This window comes from Tasmannia lanceolata, unplaced genomic scaffold (assembly GCF_043159265.1).
Source record: "Tasmannia lanceolata isolate RefF3 unplaced genomic scaffold, GAP_Taslan_0.1 ptg000044l, whole genome shotgun sequence".
Lineage (NCBI taxonomy): Eukaryota > Viridiplantae > Streptophyta > Magnoliopsida > Canellales > Winteraceae > Tasmannia > Tasmannia lanceolata.
Window position 1 is genome coordinate 25,721,780 of NW_027518721.1, and position 20,863 is coordinate 25,742,642.

Here is a 20,863-nt window from a genome sequence, read left to right on the forward strand (position 1 = left end):
TATTTTTGGCACAGACCCATGTACTCATTTATATGCTTCTGCTAGTGGCATTTTAATGCTGAGAAATGAGATGAGATTGCCGGGGGGTGGGGGGTGGGGGCGGGGTGGCGTGGGTGTGGGTGTGGGGGAGTGGGTTGTCATATGAAGAACATGGGCCTATCTCAGCAGAAGCCGTCATTTTCTATTAGTGTGTGTGCGCACGCGCGCGTGAGCATTTTGAACCCTAGAATTTTGCAAAAAGGGAAATGATATCTGCACACTTCCCTTTTTTTTTTTCTTTTTACAATGGAGCCTCGACAATTTCCAATTTGGATTTGATAGCTTTCTGGAAGCTGTAACAGCCACATTTTGACAGTTGATCGCGCTCTGAGGATTGTAATAACGGTTAGCAGCTAATTAAGAAAACAAAGAGTGACATTATAAAAGCAAGAGAGTGCGGACCTTATTTCCCGTTGGAATAATGATGTGAACAGTGGAGCTGCAAAAGGATGGATAGGCCTCTATGTGTATAAGATTCGTGTTCTCTATTCGGTATGCCTTGAACAATATGACAAAACAAAAATACAAAAATATTGTTCCAACAGACTTGGATGTTATGTCCCTCCCCTGCAGCAACACAGGCAAATTGCATGAAGACCCACATGCTTTTTATGCGGCTAAGTGCGACATTGATGTACTACCCTTTAAACTTGAATCGACGGTCCACTATATATTAAGATTTTCCGCATTATTGAGATTCATAATCAGACCATCCCATGAATCCGACATCTGACAAAAGATAAGGGCAACCTTTTCTTTAGGGAAATGATATCAGCACACCCATGTTTTTACTAATTGCACAAACACAGTTGCCTTTTCCTAGCAAAGTCATGCTTAAATGATATCAGCACAGCCATGCTTTAATAATTGCACAAACGCAGTTGTCTTTTCCTAGCACAGTCATGATTTAATAATTGCGCAAACACATTTCCCTTTCTTTATCGTCAAGCTTGACTTCAACTGCTAGCACTATACTACTAAGAAGAAAGAGAAGTACGGGTTTTGCAACACTGAAATATCCGCTTCTCAAATAGTGAAACCATGGTTTACACTTGCCCAAGATCCATAACTGTTGGCGATAAAATCCGCTCCTCTCCTAGATGTCCGACACATGGGCATTGGGCCCAAATAAGAAGCGGGTCTTGCCTCTTAAAGAAGGGTTATCCATGTCTCCGGCATAGAAATATCTCCAAGAAGGAAAGTGATCCAAGGGGCAAGTCTCCGGGAAAGATAGCTACTTCTCCTGAAGGTCGGTGAACCGATATAGAAATCGGTTCCCATGAGGAAACTTGGTGCTTATTAAGACAAGTATAGAAGAAACTAACTCCACAAGCAATCATCCAATAAAAAAAGACTCCTATAAGGAAAGTCTCCTAAACTGTTGTGAACCCTTCCCCCTATAAAAAGACCCCCATTCTCAAAGGTACGCATCTTCTAATCTCTAGTAAGAATTACTCTCCAGTTCTCCTATTGCTTGGTTTTCTCCAGTACAAACTGATTTCTGACTTGAGTGTCAGAGTGATCTCCCGAAGTAACAACTCTGGAACCCCTAACGTGTTTTCTATAGGCGCAGGTCAATAAAAAATCAGAGCTTTACCGGACATTCATCGTGGAAACAGATTTCGACATCATTTTGGTGGCAACTGTGGGACACTTCAAACTGTAAGATGAAGAATCCCGCAAATTCTTCAACCAAGCAATACTAATTAAGCATTACCAAAAGTATGACTAATAAAAGATCTGGCTCAAATCGAGTTCCTCCGGAACGAAACCAACTCCCGCACGTGGAGGAGTCTTTGTTGTCCACCACGTTGTCTCCCACTGGACCTATGATGGACCAACTCAACAATCTATCTCTAAAATTGGGGGATATAGTCGGTTTGCTTCAAGCTATTGTTCATAGCTTACCTCCCCTGCCCGTTGTCTCAGTAGCTAATGCTACTCCACTAGTTACCGATGTCTGTCACATCCACGTTGACCAAGATTAGGAGGCGAATCACCCTCGATAAGGAATCCGAGAAGTGTGAGACTGAGGAAAATCTTGCAGGTGGGTTCCGTAACAAGCCTGGCACCGAATCAAGGTGCTGAACCTAACCCCATAGCCCGGAACCAACTTACGACCGATCCAGTAATTGGCAACCCTATGGTACCGAATCCGGCTATAATTGACCAGAATCTCGTACATCCACTAATAACGAATATCCAATGACAAGTCCAGGAAGTACAACAGAAGATTAATGGACCGAAAGGTGGAGATCTCACAGATGAGTGGAAGACTGAAGTTACTTCTCTGTTCATTCCAGAAATCGCTTCTGTCTGTAAGGATCCAAATTTCAAGACACCCCACCTGGACTTTTATTACGGCACCACGGATCACCTGGAGTATCTCTAATCTTTCCACCAGACTATGTAATTCCACGATGCTTCATTGGGGGTCATGTGTAAGGCTTTTTTTAATCTTGAAAAAGTCGATGAGCTGCTGATATTCCATGCTACCAGCTAATTATTTCTCCTCTTTGAGCAGCTTAGTAGTGAGTTTGTTACATATTTTACCAATAGCCGTCCTCATCAGGAGACTACTGACGCCCTCACGATCCTCCGACAAGGCAAGAACAGCCTCTCAAACTGTGAGGCCATGGATCACTCAATGGCCTCCTGCATGTGGGCCAAATCCTGTCGAGTGCAAAATTGAGAAGTATCCTGTGATGCCTGGGGTTCCTGTGCAGCTTGGTCCTCCGCTTTGTCTTCTTCTTCATCGTTGGAGACAGCGTCATCAGAGACAATTTCAAATGCTGTCATCAGAGACAATTTCAAACGCTGCCTGATCAAGTGCCATGCGTTTAAATGTCTGATCATCAAACGGGGCAGTAGGAGTCATGGTCATCTCACCATCCAAGGTGATGCCAAAGTGGCAGAAGACACGGGTGAGAAGCATGCCATATGGCAAGGAAGAGTGGTAGCGGCAAGGTGTCTGGAACATGTATCGAAATATGATATAGGGGAGACAAATCTGACGACCCGCTAGGATGCAGTAGATAAGATAGGCCTCTAAGGGTCTTAGGGCGTCATGCATCCCAGCACAAGGGATGAAGATGTGGTACATGAAATTATGAAGCATCCGCCCAACCGGAATGAGGTTTGAAGCACTTTTCACTGGCATGTTTGGTCGATAGCACCGGATAATCCTATTATAGTTGGTATCATGATCAAGATCATCAAGTGAATGGGTCTCATCTTCCGGCCAAAAATAGTGTAAAATGCCCTCATGGCTAATCCCAAGAAGCTCGGCAAAAGTGTTACAATTGAGTTTGATGATAGTTTTCTTGACCTTAGATTCGATTTTAAAGAAGGAAGGGAAAATGGTGAGATTGGCGTAGAAGAGACATACCAATCTGGGATAAATGGGTTCGTTGATGTGAAGGATGGGGGTCCAATGTAGGGCATCAAACTTGGCTTTTAAATCAAAATTTTGAAGGACAGGGGGATCGATGTACCTACCGGTGAGGATGCCTCTAGTGCCGACACCTTCCCATAGTTTCTTAGCCTTATCCCCAGTAAAATAGAAGTTGGGCACAACCTCTGCTGCCACAGCCGGAGCCTTGGCCTTTGCCCTCTTCCGTGAAGGTCCTTCTTTCTCGGGATCTTGTTCGTGATCTCCACCTTGGGAGGAGCCTCCAATGTTAAGATTTTTGGTTTTAGGAGCCATGGATGGGGAAGAAATTTGGGTTTTGAAGAGAAAAAGTAGTGAAATTGCCCTAAAAGGGAAAAGGAGGTGAGAAAAGGGTGAAGAGTATGGAAAGACAACTCTAATTCTTCAATTAGGGTTTGAATGTTGAAATAGGGATAAGAAAAGGAGGGATTTTAAGCTCTAGAGTGAAGAAAAACTGAGAGAAAAAGGAAGAAAGTGGAAGAACTGGAGACTAAAGGGAAGGAAAGGGCTAGAAGGGAAGAAAACCAATAAAAAACAAGAGAAAAGATGGGGGTTTTGACACAGAGGTTGAATCCCTTGAGGTTTCATGAGAAAAAGAACGGTTTGTAGGAAGAAATCAAGGTTTGGAAAGAAGATGATGGTAGATTAGGGTGGGATATGGGTGGAAAGGGAAGAAAATGAGAGAAAATGGTGTTAGGGTTTGAAAGAAAGTGAGAGAGAAGAGGAAACAAGAGAAAAAAGGAAGAAAAGAGTGAGAAAAATGAACCAGGTCCAGGCCTTTATTTGTGCCTGGACCGATTCTCGGAGATCCGAAACAAATCTTGAAGTTCCGAGAACTCGAGAAAAAAATATTATTTTATACTAGACCAAATCTCAGAGTTCCGAGAAATTTTCTTGGAGCTTTGAGGAGCACCTGGATAATTTCTCGGAGTTCCGAGAAATTTCTTGGAGCTCCAAGAACCTTTCTAGGTTCCCTCTGCCCCTTTTTCTCGGAGTTCCGAGAAAAATCTAGGAGTTCCGAGGTTTTTTTTTTGTTGAGATTAACAGTAGTACACAATGATGCTCAATTAATGTACCATTTTGAAAATGGTGTATATTTTAAGAACCATTCATAAAAGTATACATATATAAGTGTGTGTGTGTATATATATATATATATATATATATATATATATATATATATATATATATGACACTTCATATTCAATCCATTTACTCATTAAGCATCATAAATATATATATATATATATATATATATATATATATATATATATATATTGCCAACTAAGTATAATAAATTTCTATCATTCATTCAAAGCATGAATCACACATATGACTTACCTATGGTTTAGATGATAGCACAAGGCTAAAGCTTAAGTGTTTTAATTAAAGTGACAGTACCGACTCCCCCTTTGAACAAAGTAGGCTATAGGCACCAATTGAGTGGGTTTTAAAGTTAAGGTTTGATCATCTTAAACCATGTAGTCACTACCAAAATAAGGGTGATACATATATACATACACATACAAGGAGAACAATATCACCAATTCATGCTTCATTTTTAAATTCTTTAACTTGGTCCAAACTCCAAATGTTGAGTCCACTCCTAATGTCACAAAATATATCCTCATTAAGGGGTTTAGTGAAGATATCTGTCAATTGTTCATTGATGTGGATATACTTGATGGATATATCCCCTTTTTTAGAATGATCTCTTAGAAAATGATGTCTTACCTCTATGTGCTTGGTTCTAGAATGTTGAATTGGATTCTTTGTCAAGTTAATGGCACTTGTATTATCACAATAGATTGGAACATTGCTAAATTCAAGATTGTAATCCATTAGGGTGTTCTTCATCCATAAGATTTGTGCACAACAAGCTCCGTCCGCAATGTATTATGCTTCTGTAGTAGACAAGGTTACTGAGTTTTGTTTCTTTCTAAACCAAGACACAAGAGACCTACTTAGGAATTGACATGTGCCACTTGTGCTTTTTCTATCAATCCTACATTTGGCAAAGTTCGCATCCGAATATCCTACTATGTTGAATTCATTAGATTTTTCATACCACAAACCTAAAGAAGGAGTTCCTTTGAGATACTTGAATATTCTTTTAACCGCACTCAAATGGGACTCTTTTGGAGCTGATTAAAATCAAGCACAAATACACACACTAAACATTATATCCGGCCTACTAGCGGTCAAATATAGTAGGCTATCTATCATTCCTCTAAAATTCTTCTCATCAACCGGTTTACTAACTTCATCCTTTTCTAATTTGGTGGATGTGCTCATGGGAGTTGGCTTGATTGAGAGCTATCCATTCCAAATTTCCTAAGGAGTTCTCTAGTGTACTTCTCTTGGTTGATGAAAATTCCATTCTTACATTGTTTAATTTGAAGAAGGAAATAGGTGAGCTCTCTCATCATACTCATCTCAAACTCTTTTTGCATGGATTGAGCAAATTCTTCATACATCTTATCATTAGTAGCTCCAAATATGGTATCATCCACATAAATTTGAACAATAAGCATATCTTTTTATTTTCTTTTAATGAACAAGGTTTTGTCAATCTTGCCCATTTGAAAGTCACTCTCTAATAGGAAAGAGCTAAGCCTCTCATACCAAGCTCTAGGAGCTTGCTTTAGACCATACAAGGCTTTGTCCAACCTATAGATATGATTAGGGTATTTGAAATCTTCAAAACTGGGAGGTTGTTCAACATAAACTTCCTCAATTATATACCCATTAAGGAATGCACTCTTTAAATCCATTTGATATAATTTGAATTTCTTATGACATGCAAATGCAAGAAGCATCCTTATAGCTTCCAATTTAGCAACTGGAGCAAAGGTCCCATCATAATCGATGCCTTTCTCTTGGTTATAACCTTGGGCTACTAACCTAGCTTTATTCCTTTGAATATCTCCATACTCATCGAGTTTGTTTCTAAACACCCATTTAGTCCCAATAATCGGGTGATCACTAGGCCTAGGAACTAATCTCTACACTTTGTTTCTCTCAAATTGGTTTAGTTCCTCTTGCGTAGCAACCATCCAAAACTCATCCCTTTCAGCTTCTTTTATGGACTTGAGTTTTATTTGGAATATGAATGTCATGTTGGCACACACATTCTAAAATACAGGTGTGACAATCTAAGAGGGGGGTGAATTGCTCAATTAGAAATTTTAGGCTTAATTAAAGGAGATTAAAAATTAATCCATTTAATTAAGTACTAATTAGTTTAACCCTTATTCAAATAGGTATATCAATAAACTCTAGGAATTAAACTTTCTAATCATGCACATTTAGCTAACCCTTGTTCAAATAGATATTATAATGCAATTTAGGGTTTAGACATTTATCTTAAGTGCATTCACTAACCCTTGTTCATTTAAAGCATAAACATAAGTAAGGTTAGAGATTACCAATCACCACACGTGCGAGAGAGAGAGAGAGAGAGAGAGAGAGAGAGAGAGAGAGAGAAAAAAGAGCAAGCTTCCACAAGGCACAAGATTTATAGTGGTTCGGTCACAACTTGACCTATTCTACTCTTCCAAGTTTACCTCCTTGGGATCTCCACTAAAATGATGAAGCCGAACACCCGACTCCTTCATCTCCAAAGGGAACAAACCCTTGCTTTTCCATTCTCAAGGGCCAAAGCGAAGCCCCTCGCACGAAGCCTTGACAAGGGAGTCAAACCCTTGCACATGATTCACCTTTCTTCACGGGCCGAATCGGAGACCCTTTTCTTCACCTTTCTTTACGGGCCAAAGAGGAGACCCTCACATGAAGAACAAATAAAAATAAAAACTCTCTTGCCTCTTAATAGGCGGATTACAACATTGATAGCTCACATTCACTCCAAGAATATACAAATGTAAAGTCCTATGGAGTGCCTCTTGATAACATGTACAAATGGAAGATCAAAGAGGTTTTTAGCTTTTGAAATAAAATGTTGAAGCTCAAAGAGAAATGTGATTTGATCTTTCTCAAATGTTCAAAAGCTTGTAGAGATAGGTTTTAATCATGTATATATAGTGTATTTGAAAATATGACCGTTTGGGGTAAAACTGTAAATAAATGGCTTGAAAAAGTCAAGCAGAAAACGCCCCAACGGCTAGTTTGCTCGACCGCGACGGTCGACCGGGCTACGGCGGTCGTCGGCCCCTTTCGGGCGCCCTATTCTATTTTCAAATTTCTTACCGTCGCGGTCGACCAGCTCAATGGCAGTCGCCCGGCGAGGGCTAACTGTTTGCTCAAAAATTTGGCTCATAAAACCTATCTCGGTTGACCGACCCACAGCGGTAGCCCGCCCTAGACCAAATTGGATTGTTCTGTTTGAAACAGAAGCGCATCCGTGGTCGCCCGGCTTAAACCGATCGACCGGCCCAATAAAATTTGAGATGGCCTGGATTTTCAAGTTCCATCCCGCGGTCGCCCGGTATAGGCTGGTCCACCGGCCCTGAGTGAAATTCCATTTTAACTTTAAAATCCAGGGGCTTTTGGGCAATGGTCTTTGGGCTTAAGTCCAAGGTTTTCAAACACATTTTTGGGTGTGTTGATGGTTTTCAAAGATGTAAAATGTTAAGTATAAAAATCATTTGAAAACCTTTTGAAAGTGCATTTAAACATAAAATCAAGAGGACTCCAATTACATTTTAAAAATAAGAACCTTGAGTCTTCTTAGAATGTCTTGGTCTTTTGCACTTTCTTGGACTTCTTCAGCTTGTGAGTGAACTGCTTGACCTTGTTTGGCTCTTGTGACTTGTCCTTCAATCTTCAATGTATGTTGAGGTACATGAGGTGTCACCATGGCATGTTAAACTCCAAGTCCTTCTGGACACTTGCTTAGGAACTTGTGGGATCTTCATGTTGAGCTTCTTTACTTGAGCATCTTTAAATGAGGATGACTCCAATATAGGTGCAAGCTCTTGGTTCTTTTGATCCTTGATCAACGAGTCATGTGTTGTGAAGAGCTGTGTAATGGCGATTATGACATAAAAATCTTGTATTCAACACAACACCTCAAAGTAAAACATCAGTCCATAAATGCTAATGAATTTGGTTTGTTGGCATCAAAACAAGAAGGTAAGATGAATGATTAACCCATGGGAACCCTTGGTCTTACACATTTCCTTAGTGAGATCTTGTCTTTACTCTTTGAGAGGTTTCGCCTATGATTTGAGTAGAGGGATGACCAGACATGATTCTACTATGTTTAGGTGGACCTTCTACTTCAACTTCTTCTATGGATTGACCTTCTAAATCAAGATGTTCTAATGTTTGAACAAGAGAATCTACTTAACTAGGAGGCTCTAGAAGATTGGCATCATCATCATCTTCATCAATGACTTTAGGACATTCAAATGACTCATCAAATTTAACATGCACGGACTCTTTAACAATTTGAGTTCTTTTGTTATAAACCCTATAAGCCTTTCTATGAGTTGAATAGCCTAAGAAAATACCTTCATCGAATTTTGAATCAAACTTGTGCAAATTATCTTTCATGTTTAAAATAAAACATTTACACCCAAAACTTTGAAATAGCTAACTTTATGGGGTGTTCCACTCCATAGTTCATAAGGTGTTTTGTTAAGGTGAGGTCTAATGAGCACTCTATTTAGAATATAGCAAGCCGTGTGAACAGCTTCCGCCCAAAAATCTTTAGGAACATTGTGCTCATTCAACATAGTCCTAGCCATTTCAATAAGTGATCTATTTTTTCTTTCAACTACCCCATTTTGTTGGGTAGTTCTTGGAGTAGAGAAATTATGTTTGATTCGATTCTCATTACAAAAGGTATCAAACTCAATGTTCTCAAACTCGGTTCCATGATCACTCCTTATCTCATTTATGAAAATCCCTTGTTCATTTTGAATTCTTTTGCACAAGTTGACAAACTTTTTGAAGGTTTCATCTTTACTAGTTAAAAACAACACCCAAGTGAATCTAGAATAATCATCAACAATCACATACACATATCTACTTCCACCTCTACTACGAGTCTTCATGGGACCAAATAGGTCCATGTGAAGAAGTTGTAGTGGACAAGATGTAGATAACACACTTATGGGTTTGAAAGAGTCTTTAGCATGTTTTCTGTGAATGCAAGCACTACAAACTTTATCTCTAATATACTTGAGCTTAGGTAGCTCTCTCACTCGATTCTTAGAAGACAATCTTGAAATCAAATCCATATGAGCATGACCAAGTCTCATATGCCATAACCAAGGGTTATCTTCCATGGTGAAGAGACATTGGATGTTTTGATTCTCAAGGTCCTCTAAGGCCAATAAGTACATGTTACCATCTCTATATGCAACAAATTCTACTTCATTACTTTTGGCATTCAAAATCTTACATCTATCTTTTTCAAAAAGAACTTTGTGACCTAGATCACATAGTTGACTAATGCTAATCAAGTTAAATGAAAGACCATCAACAAGCAAAACATGTTCTACTTTAATATCATTAATCTTAATGGTACCTTCACCGATGATTTTTCTTCTTGTTTCATCCCCAAATGTGACATTTTCTTGATGGCTCATGGTGACGAAGGCGAACTTGGTTACGTCTCCCGTCATATGCCTTGAGCAACCACTATCCAAGAACCACTTGTCAATTGAGGGTTTTTCTTTCAAGCATACCTACAAGAATCAAAGCTCATGTTGAAGTCTTTGGTACCCACGTTTTCTTGGGTCCTTCAAAGTTAGCAACATCATGAAATTCATCTTTTCTAACCCAAATATACTTAGATACTTTTGAATTCTTAACATTGCATGTAAATCTTTAGTGTCTTATTCTACCACAATAGTGACAAGTAGGAACAAATGCACTAGTTCTAGCATGCATGTGAGAAGAATACATTATAAACTTGTTCTTGAATGAGGCTTCTCCTTTAGAAAATGGTTGGTATCCAAAACTAACTTTTTCTAGAGAGACAAGCTTGTTCTAAAAAGTTTCATCTAATTTATTCTTTACACAAGAAAATTTTCTCATAGATAAATCAAGTTCTTTGCATTTCAAAACAAGTCTTTCATTTTTTCTTTCAAGCTTTTGTTTTCAAAAATTAGTTTATCGACTTCTTCATTCAAAGCCATGTTTTCCAAAATTAATTTTTCACTTGTATTTGTTTGCAAATCAAGTTCCTTTTTCAAGAAACAGAAATCCCTAGTTATATCTTGCAAGGATTTTTTCATGGTTTAGAAGAAAAGAGTTGACAAGAAGGCTTTATGTGCGGCTTGGGATGAAGGGAGTGCCTCATCTAGAAATGAATCCAATGAAAATGATGAAGATGACCTTTGCTTCATGAGACTAGCCGAAGTGACACAAGACATCTCCATTTTCGAGGTAAATAAACTTGATGATATTGAGCATGAATTTTGCAATGATGAATTGTTAATTTCTTGTGAAAAACTTCATGACAACTTGGATTTGCAATTGTCATCATTTTGGTTGAGTGGATAATTTGGCCTAATATGCCCAATCTTCCTACAATTATAGCAACGCATCTCTTCTTTAGTTGTAGGCCGATTTCTACCTTGGCTTGTGCTTCCTCCTCTCTTGAACTTGAGGAATTTTTTGAATCTCCTTGTGAAGAGTGCAAGATCATCATCTTGTATGTCTTCTTCACTCTCCTCTTCTCTTTCAACTCTTGCTTTGAAAGCTATTCCTTTCTCTTTCTTTTTATTATCTTCTTTATGTTTATTTATGTGTTTCTTCCTTTTTGAACCATTTCAAAAATGATTAATGATCCTCTCAAGTCTTCTAATCCAATTTTAGACACATCTTTTGCTTCTTCAATGGCGGTCACTTTAGGGTCCCATTCTCTAAGTAAAAACCTAAGAATTTTAGTAACTAATTCCTTGTTTGACATTTGTTTTCCTAGAAATTTTAAGCCATTTGTTATATTGGTGAACCTAGTGTGCATTTCGGCTATTGTTTCATTTGGGTCCATCATAAAGAGTTCATATTCTCTAAAGAAAAGGTTCATCTTGAACTCATTTACTTGATTTGTCCCTTCATGGGGTACTTTAAGCATATCTCATATCTCCTTAGCGGATTCAAGAGTCGAAACTCGGTTGACCTCCTCAGGAGATAAGGCACAAATCAAGGCATTCATAGCTTTAGCATTAATGGTGGATTCTTTCCTCTCATTATCATCCCAAAGACTCATGTCAATAGTGGGTTCTTAATGCCTCTCCGTACATCAAAATCCAAAGATTTTAAAAACACTTTCATCCTAGCTTTTCAATAAGGGTAATTAGAGTCATTGAAGAAGGGAGGTCTAGTGGTAGATTGCCTCTCACTATTTTAAGAGAAGGTTGCCATTTGGATCTTTCCCTTGTAGGTTTTCAAAGAGAAATCCTATGTAAGAGCCTAAGCTCTGGTACCAAGTGAAATTCCACTTAGCAACCCAAGAGGGGGATGAATTGGGTTTCTTATCAAATTTGAAGGATTTAAAAACTTTAGTTTGCACTAGTTTTAGTATGTTTAGAAAATCAAAATTAAGATTCAAATGTAAGAGTAAAAAGCTCACCACAAGAGAAGAGGAGAAGAGGCAAGATGGTAGACACAAGGATTTTTATAGTGGTTCAGTCTTAACCCAAGACCTACTCACTCTTCTCAAGTTGCTCTCCTTGAGGATTCCACTATCTTCTCCAAGGAACTTAAATACGACGTTCCTTCCGCCTTATACAAACCGAGCTTCGCGCTGCCCTCTGTTACCAAATACAAAGAAGAGTTGAAGATGTGGCTTGCTTGCCTCTAGATAGGCTGATTACATGTAAAGCACACTCACTCTCACAAGAAAAAGATGAACAAATGAAAAGCCTCAGGTCTCTCAAGAATAATCTAAGGTAAAGGTACAAGAGAGAAAGGGAGAGTGAAAATCTTAAGAAAAATGAGTATAAATGCCTTTGAATGCTCTTAGAATGTTAGGTGAACTCCTTAAGTGGTTTTGCAAAGCTCCCAAGGTTTACATATATAAGGAGAGTCAAAATATGACTCTCCTTATTTTGACTCCCTAACGGTCTTCTCAGAGTCCGCGCTCGGAGCTCCGAGGGGACCGTTGCAATAAAAAAATTTGAACCTAGAAGCTTTCTCGGAGCTCTGAGAATAATTCTCAGAGCTCCGAGAAGCCTACAAACAGCATAATTTCTAGTTTTTGTTGCTGTTTTTCTTTGGGCTTTTGGAACTCACTTTAATCATGATAAATGGAATGTCATGAGGGTCCAAATATGTGAGGACACCACTATGAACATTCACTAACCATTGAAGTTCGATTTAGGTTGATTTTAACTCCCTTTTATGCCTTTGACCTAGACTATACATGATAGACCATATATATTCTAAAATAGCTTGGTCTTCACTCTTGTTGGCAATTTGTAGAGGCTCTGACTTGACTTGAATCAACTCCTTTGTTACTTATGCCTAGCTTGAGCTTTTGAGTTGATTTCCAACCTTGTTGGGCTTGAATTCAACCTTTAACCACCTTGTCTTTGTATTGGTTTCCTCTTGCTTTGATTTGCCATTGTGATGATGATAGCTTCTCCATGTCTTTGATCTCACCTTGAGCTTGAATGATTTGGTCATTTGTTGTGCAATCTTAAAGGTACTAATGCTATGAACATTATCACTTAACCAATGAAAATCATTTGTACATAAAACCTTTTATAACAAATTGAGTTTGTTAATCATCAAAACATGTCAATGGGAGTACTTGTTAAAACCTTGGGCTAACAGATTACCACAAGGAGGAGGTCAGATCCGAACCCTCTAAAGATCATCAAGAGACAACCGAAGAGGTAAGTGATTAGCCCCTTTCAACTGGTTCGACTGAGGAACCCGAAGACGTAAGTAAAGGTTCTGCTCACACAGGTTCAACTGCGGACCCCGGAAAGGTAAGTAAAGAGCAGGCAGTTTCACCACCTGAAAAAGAATATATGCCCAAGGCTCATTTTCCAAAGAGACTTGCTAATAATAAGAAGGTGAATGCCATGGATAAGATTTTAAATATGTTTAAACAAGTACAAATTAATATTCATTTGTTAGATGCGATTTCACAGGTTCTTATTTATGCTAAAGTGCTAAAAGACTTGTGCACTCAAATATGCACAACTAATATGCCCAAGAAGGCTTTCTTAGCAGCAAACATAAGTTCCATCTTGTCTCAACAGATGGTGTCTAAGTATAAGGACCCGGGATGTCCTACTATTTCTTAAACTATTGGTAATACAAAGATTGAACATGCTCTTTTGGATTTGGGTGCAAGTATAAATCTCTTGCCTTTTTCTGTATTTAAACAACTAGGATTATGAGACCTCAAACCCACCACCGTCACTCTCCAATTGGCGGATAAATCAATTAAGACACCCGAAGGGATGGTTGAGGATATATTAGTTAAAGTAGGAGATTTTTTATTTCCCGTGGATTTTATTGTTTTAGATACAGAGTACGTTGCTAATATCAAGGATCAAATCCCTATCATTCTTGGTAGGCCTTTCCTTGCTACTAGCAATGATTTAATTAATTGTACGAATTGCCTAATGAAATTGTCTTTTGGTAATACATCAGTAGATTTCAATGTATTTCGATTAGGTAAGCAACCCAATTTTCATGAAAAAATTAATATGATACATTCATTTCCTGAAGATATCATCACTAATTCTAAAATCGATTTTGATGCAGGATTCCAAGAATGCTTGAGCGAACTAGGAGAAGATGAAGGAGCTAAATTCTTTTCCGATGTCTTGGCCATCCAAAACGTGGAGCCCGTGGGACCATTAGCCGCATCCCTTCCAAAGCCTTTCATTGAAGTGGCCACACAACTAGATTTGAAGTCTTTGCCTTCAAATCCAAAATATAAGGTTATAGGTGAAATTCAAACTTTTTCTGAATTAATTACGGATTTAACCTTAAGTGAAGAGGAAGAGTTATTTAACTTGTTAAAAGATAATAAAGAAGCCATTGATTGGATAATGGCCGACATCAAAGGAATAAGTCCTTCGATTGTGCTACCCCACATAGACTTCATTGAGGGTTCCAAACCTTCAAGGGAACCCCAAAGAAGGGTTAATCATGTGACGAAGGAAGCCATCCAAAAGTTGCCCTTCATAGATTAGAAGCCTACATTAAAATGCATTATGAGAATTTGGAAGAGGTTATGGATCTCCATGAGCCTCTTTATTATATGTTTTCTTGATCATATCAGGTGCACCCCTCTCTTCATTGTCCTTGTTTCTATTTTTGCATGCATTGTGGACACTGCATGGTTTAAGTATGGGGGGTAGTATATTTAGAAACCTTATTTGTGAATTTCTTTTTATGGTTTAAAGTAGAATATATTTTTTTCTTTATTTTTAGTATCTTTACAAAAGAAAGAAATAACTAGATATTTTTGGAAAGAAATCTTTATCCCATTTTAAGAAAGGAAATTAGTCTATATTTTAATTTTGGAATTTGAGAAAATAAAAATAGCACTTTCTACTTATAGGTTAGATTTCTTTTGGAATCTTGTTTATAAAATATTTGATTAAGAAACGAGATTAGAATGTTGGCTTTTATATGGTAAAGTGAAAAAAGAAAAGAAAGGGAGAAAAAGTACATTTTGATTTAGTCTTGACTTGTAGCCTTTTTTACTCGAGCAAGTAAGTCTGAGGGGTGTTCTACACCTAGTTCCTTAAAGCTATCTAGTTTGAGAGTAATTGACCAAAATCTCGTTACAAAGGTCATCTAGAAAGCTTAAGAGGTCAAGACATTGCACGGATCAAAATTCTGGAACTCATATTGCATCAATTTCTTCAAGATATATGCAAAATTGTAAAAATAATTCCAACACTGCTTAGTAACTTGTGTGTCTGGTGCAAGCCCTGCATGTCATTCACCCCAATGGCAGTAGAGGAATAATTGAGTTCAATTCTTAGAAATAATGGAAAAGTGGAAAGAAAGGTGGAACCATATAAGTGTCCAAATTTCTATCAAATTTCTTATTCAAATTCTTTTGTAACAAAGATGACATTAGAATCTTATCTATAGGGATAAGAGTGTGAAAAATATATAAAGGAGGATTCCTTAATTAAGATATATGTCGAATTTCACAACTTAGAATGGGATAATAAAGATCAAGTATGAGGGTATTCTAGAAGTTTCTGTCTTGAGTAAAATATTAAAGCAAAGGGAAGAAGTATATTTGGCTTTATTCTATGTTAAGAGTTTGCAATGTAAGTTTTTATTTTTGAAAAGTTAATTTTTGAAAATTTTGTGTGTATATTCACTGCAAACACTCACTAGACACAACTCGTCCACTAGGGTAACCTAGGGGGTTAAAGGCTTGTTGCACATGTTAAGTGTCATCGTGATTCCTACAAAAGTGAGTTAGTTTTTGTTTTAAGTTTTTATTTTTGTTTATTTTCTTTTTGTTTGCTCGAGGACTAGAAAAGTTTAAGTATGGGGGAATCTGATGAGCACATTTATGTGTTAATTGTAGGTAGGAAAAGCATGCATATTTCATATTTAGAGCGGTACTAAGGTATTTTGCTTGTTTTTTGTGTTTCAGGCTTATTCTTAAATTTTCATGAAAAATGGAGTTAAGATGGTTGAAGATTAAAGAATTTTCCATCATTTGGAGGGATAAGATCATCTTATAGCCCACCAATTGGTTCGCTCAGAATAGCTTTAGATCATCTTATGGCAGTGGATTACGAGGTGCAAATAATTTTACATTGTCGCTCATCAATTGAATGGTTTAGATCAGCCCACAAAAACAATTTAAGGGGTGCAATCATTGGTAAAGTTGAAATTCACACATCAGCCCATTAATTCAACGGTTCGAATCATTTCATTGGAATGGTTTAGTGGTGCAATTAATTTACATGATGGACCGTCAAATGGATGGTTTGTATCATTCTTGAAAAAAAAGAGGTGAATATAATTGTTTCGTGTTACATTACATGACGGGATAGATTAGCCATTTGCAAATAATTGTGGCATTGTTGCAATTCATTCAAAGAGTGGGGATAATTTGGTCGTTTCATGGTGCAAAGCAAGAGAAAAAATAAAAAACCGACCAACAATTTAGCACCTCCCTACGTTTTTCTTACACGTTTTTTTTGTGGGCCCTTCCCTATTTCGTCCACCACTTATAAACGCCCCTCTCTCTTTCCACTCCCCTATTTCGTCTCCCCTTTTCACCAAAATAGCAATATTTTCTATTTCTCTCACCTCCTAATTCGTCTCTCTCTTCCTATTTTCGTTGGAAATTGATCACTTATTTTGAATGGTTGAGATGTAATCACATGCACATATCCCTTAACTTGAAAACTTTCCTTTATTATTTTTCTAACATTTAGAAAGTTGCTTGAGGATATAATTGGAAGGTTTTGTACACAACTTTAGAAAGAGAAAAAATAGAAAAGTAACCTACGTTTTTTTTTGAAGAAATATAGAAAGCCCATTCAAACCTTAAACTTGTCATTTCATTTGTTTCCTAAGATTGGCTTTTAAATCTCATCCCTACATATTTTTCCATCTTCTAATTTAGCAACCCTTCTCACTCCCAAAATCCTGTATATCTATCTCTCTTGAATTTTGGTCTCTTCTTGAATTTTAGGGAGTGCGTTTGTCTCGTCTCGTCGCGTCTTTAGGGTTTTATTTTTTTTCCTCTTTTTCTCTTCCTCTAACTTTGTTTTTACATAAGGTTATTAAAGGTCAATTACTTAAAGGAGTTTTGTTTCTTGGATAAGGCTGAGGGTTCTCTTGATCTCAAAAAATGTTTCCATTGATATCAGTGCCTTCCAAACTAAAGAAGAGCTACTATTAGGTACATACAACATTTTGAACATATATATATATATATATATATATATATATATATATACACCCACTTGTGTGTTTCTCTATGTTATAATTTGTTCTAATCTAAAGGGAACTGATCCTCTCAAGTCCCACCAATTGGAATTGGAAGGTTGAGTCCGACGGCTAGTGTCTGGTCACCTTTTTCTTCAAGTTACATACACCCCCCTGTATTGGGGATCTGACGGCCCAAATGCTCCAACCGCCCCATAATTGGTGGCGTGCAATTGTAGAGGATCCGAATCCAATCTAAAGATATGCTGATTTTTATGTGGTTGAATCTGCAGACAAGCAGAGATAAGAGGGTGAGAGGATTGGGGTAGGTTGGTGTCACAGCTGAGGCTGATTGGATTTTTGATGAATTGTCCAAATCTTAATGCCTTCATGTTTTTATGCCAATTTCTTTCCACAACTCTTCGGTTCAGCTAAGGCTGTGTGCCTGATATGGGAAGGAGGTCTACCCGTATCCCTTGAGTTTTGAAGGTAGGAGGGTATAGATACTTCAAAAGATATCTTTTCCATATATATTTCTGTCACCAGTTCCAACCAACGTATAGATCTTCGCTCTTTCACTAACTACGTACTCAATGTACTTAGTGACAACTTCCTCTGAGTTTTTTCCCTCCTCATCAGGCTGAAATAAATTAATTTTTTGTCAAAACAGTTTACTTTAGCTGAAATAAATTTAGATTTATCTTTATTATAAACTTGGTATTTAAACTAGTACAGAAAACAGAACTAAGTGTGCTACGTCACTCAGGCTGAAATGATATGGATTGGTGATACGATCTGATCGTTCAGAGGAAAAAAACTCAGAGAAAAAAGAAGAAGAAGCAGATTCAAGAAGAGAGCAAAAAAGAGGGGAGAATATTCTTTTCATTCGCAGTTTTTTACATGTATTAATAGGTCTTTGCCCAAATGGTGCAAGACAGCTGGCATTTTATTCTCTTTCTGCTGAAGCTAAAAGACAGCTATGTAATGCTTGTTTTCTGAACTCTTAATTCTACTGCTTCTTTCCTAATCAGCTAGTTGCTAACATAATCTTTCAACTAACTAGGCTTTAGTTTCCGCCTAGGCTCTTTGATGTTCTCCTCATCACTCTCTGGCCTTTCTAGGTCTTCTTCCAAGTGTTCATCTTGTAATCTCCTTGCATTCTTACTTATATCAGATGGTGACACTATCTGGTTGTTATCAATTGGCCTTATGAGATTCCTAGCTTTCTAGTTCCAGTTGTAATTTCATATTTCAGTTGATCAATAAAATTATTACCATTTAGTTCTCAAAAATAACTATTGCGTTTTTGAGATTGGCTTTTCCTACCGTTTTGGGTTGAATAATTTTTCCACCTCTAGCCATCAGTAATTTGTAAAAGCAATCCAACTCGCGCTGCTAGTTTTAATGCTAGAATAATTAACAAACAGTTCATAGGCGACACAAAACAAACATAAAATAGTTCAATACAAGGATAGAGCGATAAAATAGAGTACAAAAATCATGGGAACCCATTAACTGTATATCCACCATCTACAGAGATAGCTTGTCCAGTTATATATGAAGCTGCAGGGAAACAAAGGAATGCCACTAGAGCTGAAACTTCATTAGTCTCTCCTGCACGGCCCATTGGAGCTCGAGCAATATAGCCTTCTACTAGTTCTTTTCCCTCAGATCTCTGCAAGAAAACGGTATTAATTTATGATAATTAAACAAACTAAATAAGGATGACAAAATTAATTATCTACAAATAGGGGAAAAAATTAGGGTAAAAGATAAGAAATGTCCATGTGTTTTTTCATTAACTTAGTCACAAAATGCTCATGTATTTTCACATGAGAAAAGTGTTCTTGCGCCGCTGCAGGGAGCTTCCCTGCTCTTTAGTGGCTTATAAAGCATCCCATTGGTTCTGTTCACGTTTGCAGGTCCACAAAAAGTGACGAATGAGAGGCTTTATAAGCCACTAAAGCGCAGGGAGCTGCACTGCAGCGCACAGGAACACTTTCCTCTTTTCTGACCCACTTTAACTCCCATGTATATGCCATTTAATCCCTATATTTCCCAGAGAAATGGTGGTCATGTGACATTTTTTTCTTAAAAAATATATTATTCGAGGATTTAAGTGGGTTATACAAAAATACATGAGAATAATTGTGTGGGAATTTGTCAGAGCACATTAGGGCTTCTCTGTCTTTTAAACCGAAAAGAGAAGCAGGACAAAGAGATTTACAGCGTTTGCTTGGACCATTGGGGTATTGATGACCCATGGAGTGACTGCATTAACTCGGATATTGTCTTTAGCCCATTCACATGCCAAGTTCTTCGTTACTTGATTAATTGCACCTAATTTCAAAAAGATGAAGAAACTTAATTAGAATCATTAGGCAGTTGCCATTTATTTTGGTACATGATAATGTTTATTATACAGTAATTTCCATGATTATAAAAAAATGCATTTTGTCAAATCTCTGCATTAATTACCTTTAGTTGCCGAATACAATGAATGAAGAGAGGTTGCCATAAGGCCAGTTGCAGAAGAGAGAAAGACAACGTTTCCATTTCCTGAAGCCTTCAAGAAAGGGTATGCAATCTGAGATAAGTGCCAATAAGCCTCAAAATTGGTAGCCATTAGGTTGGAGTAATCTTCGGCTGTGAAGTCGATCGCTTCTTTCAGTATACATATACCAGCATTGTTCACCTTAACAAACAAACAAACAAACAAACAAAAAAGGTATTTTTACCACAATTTAAGCAACAAAACGAAAACAAATTAATTGGCAATTTTGTTTGTCAAATTAACGTACAGTTTTAGGCAATTAATGGTCATACTAACCAAGATATTGAGCCTCCCATTGAAATAACCTGTAACAGTCTCCATTAACTTGTCACGCTGGGATCGTGATGTTAAGTCACACACAGACCCTGTAACTTGAAATCCCTTGCTCTTCCATTGCTCCAAACATTCATCAATCTCGTTTTGCTTACGTGAACATGTATAGACCACTGCTCCAAAGCGTGCAAGTTCTTCAACAATAGCATGCCTACGCAACACACAAATAAATTAAGGGAAGGAGATTGAAATGGGAAAATTTTGATTTTACACAGTAGTTATATAATCTAAAAAATTATAGTAAATTGAGGAGGAGGGTGTTGCATACCCTATGCCTCGAGTACCACCAGTGACGAGGGCAGTCTTACCCTTAAGAGACCACCTTTTTTCATCTCCACCTATTATCTCTGTCTGCGCCATAGATGTTTAGCTAATGCATACATACAGCTGCCATTTTATAGTTCCCTTCGGGCAGTGATATTTTCACCTCCTCGAAACAACGATGCACCCCCTATTGGGGTATATTCTTCTTAAACGGGGTGTACCGTTGTTTTAAAGGGGTGAAAATTAATAAGATGTACTCTTTTGGTAATAACCATTTGAATAAGGAAAACTCTCTTGGAAATAACAGGCTGCCATGATCCTGAAATATAAAGTTTTTTTTTTGGCTCTTTACGCAAGGGCTCCCTCGTATCTATCAATCCTCATTTAATTAA

At 37.6% G+C, this 20,863-nt stretch overlaps 1 protein-coding gene across 1 annotated transcript; it reads right to left on the reverse strand.

Annotated features, from left to right (window-relative positions):
- Window positions 1-18,753: 18,753 nt before the first annotated feature.
- LOC143863569 (tropinone reductase homolog) lies at window positions 18,754-20,633 on the reverse strand. Its single transcript, XM_077374278.1, has 5 exons — window positions 20,476-20,633; window positions 20,151-20,358; window positions 19,799-20,015; window positions 19,548-19,660; window positions 18,754-18,995 (listed from the first exon to the last, which is right to left on the reverse strand). Exons 1-5 carry the CDS (start codon window positions 20,565-20,567, stop codon window positions 18,819-18,821), a joined length of 807 nt encoding a protein of 268 aa, XP_077230393.1. The 5' UTR covers window positions 20,568-20,633; the 3' UTR covers window positions 18,754-18,818.
- Between the last annotated feature and the right edge of the window lie 230 nt (window positions 20,634-20,863).

Bases quoted from the DNA above. Each gene is read 5' to 3' on its own strand.
- LOC143863569 (XM_077374278.1), bottom strand. From the start codon at position 20,567: ATGGCGCAGACAGAGATAATAGGTGGAGATGAAAAAAGGTGGTCTCTT. The intron at 20,016-20,150 runs GTTAGTATGACC...TTGTTTGTTAAG, and splicing joins ATGGGAGGCTCAATATCTTG to GTGAACAATGCTGGTATATG. The intron at 18,996-19,547 runs GTAAATCTCTTT...GTTTTCTTGCAG, and splicing joins CAATGGTCCAAGCAAACGCT to AGATCTGAGGGAAAAGAACT.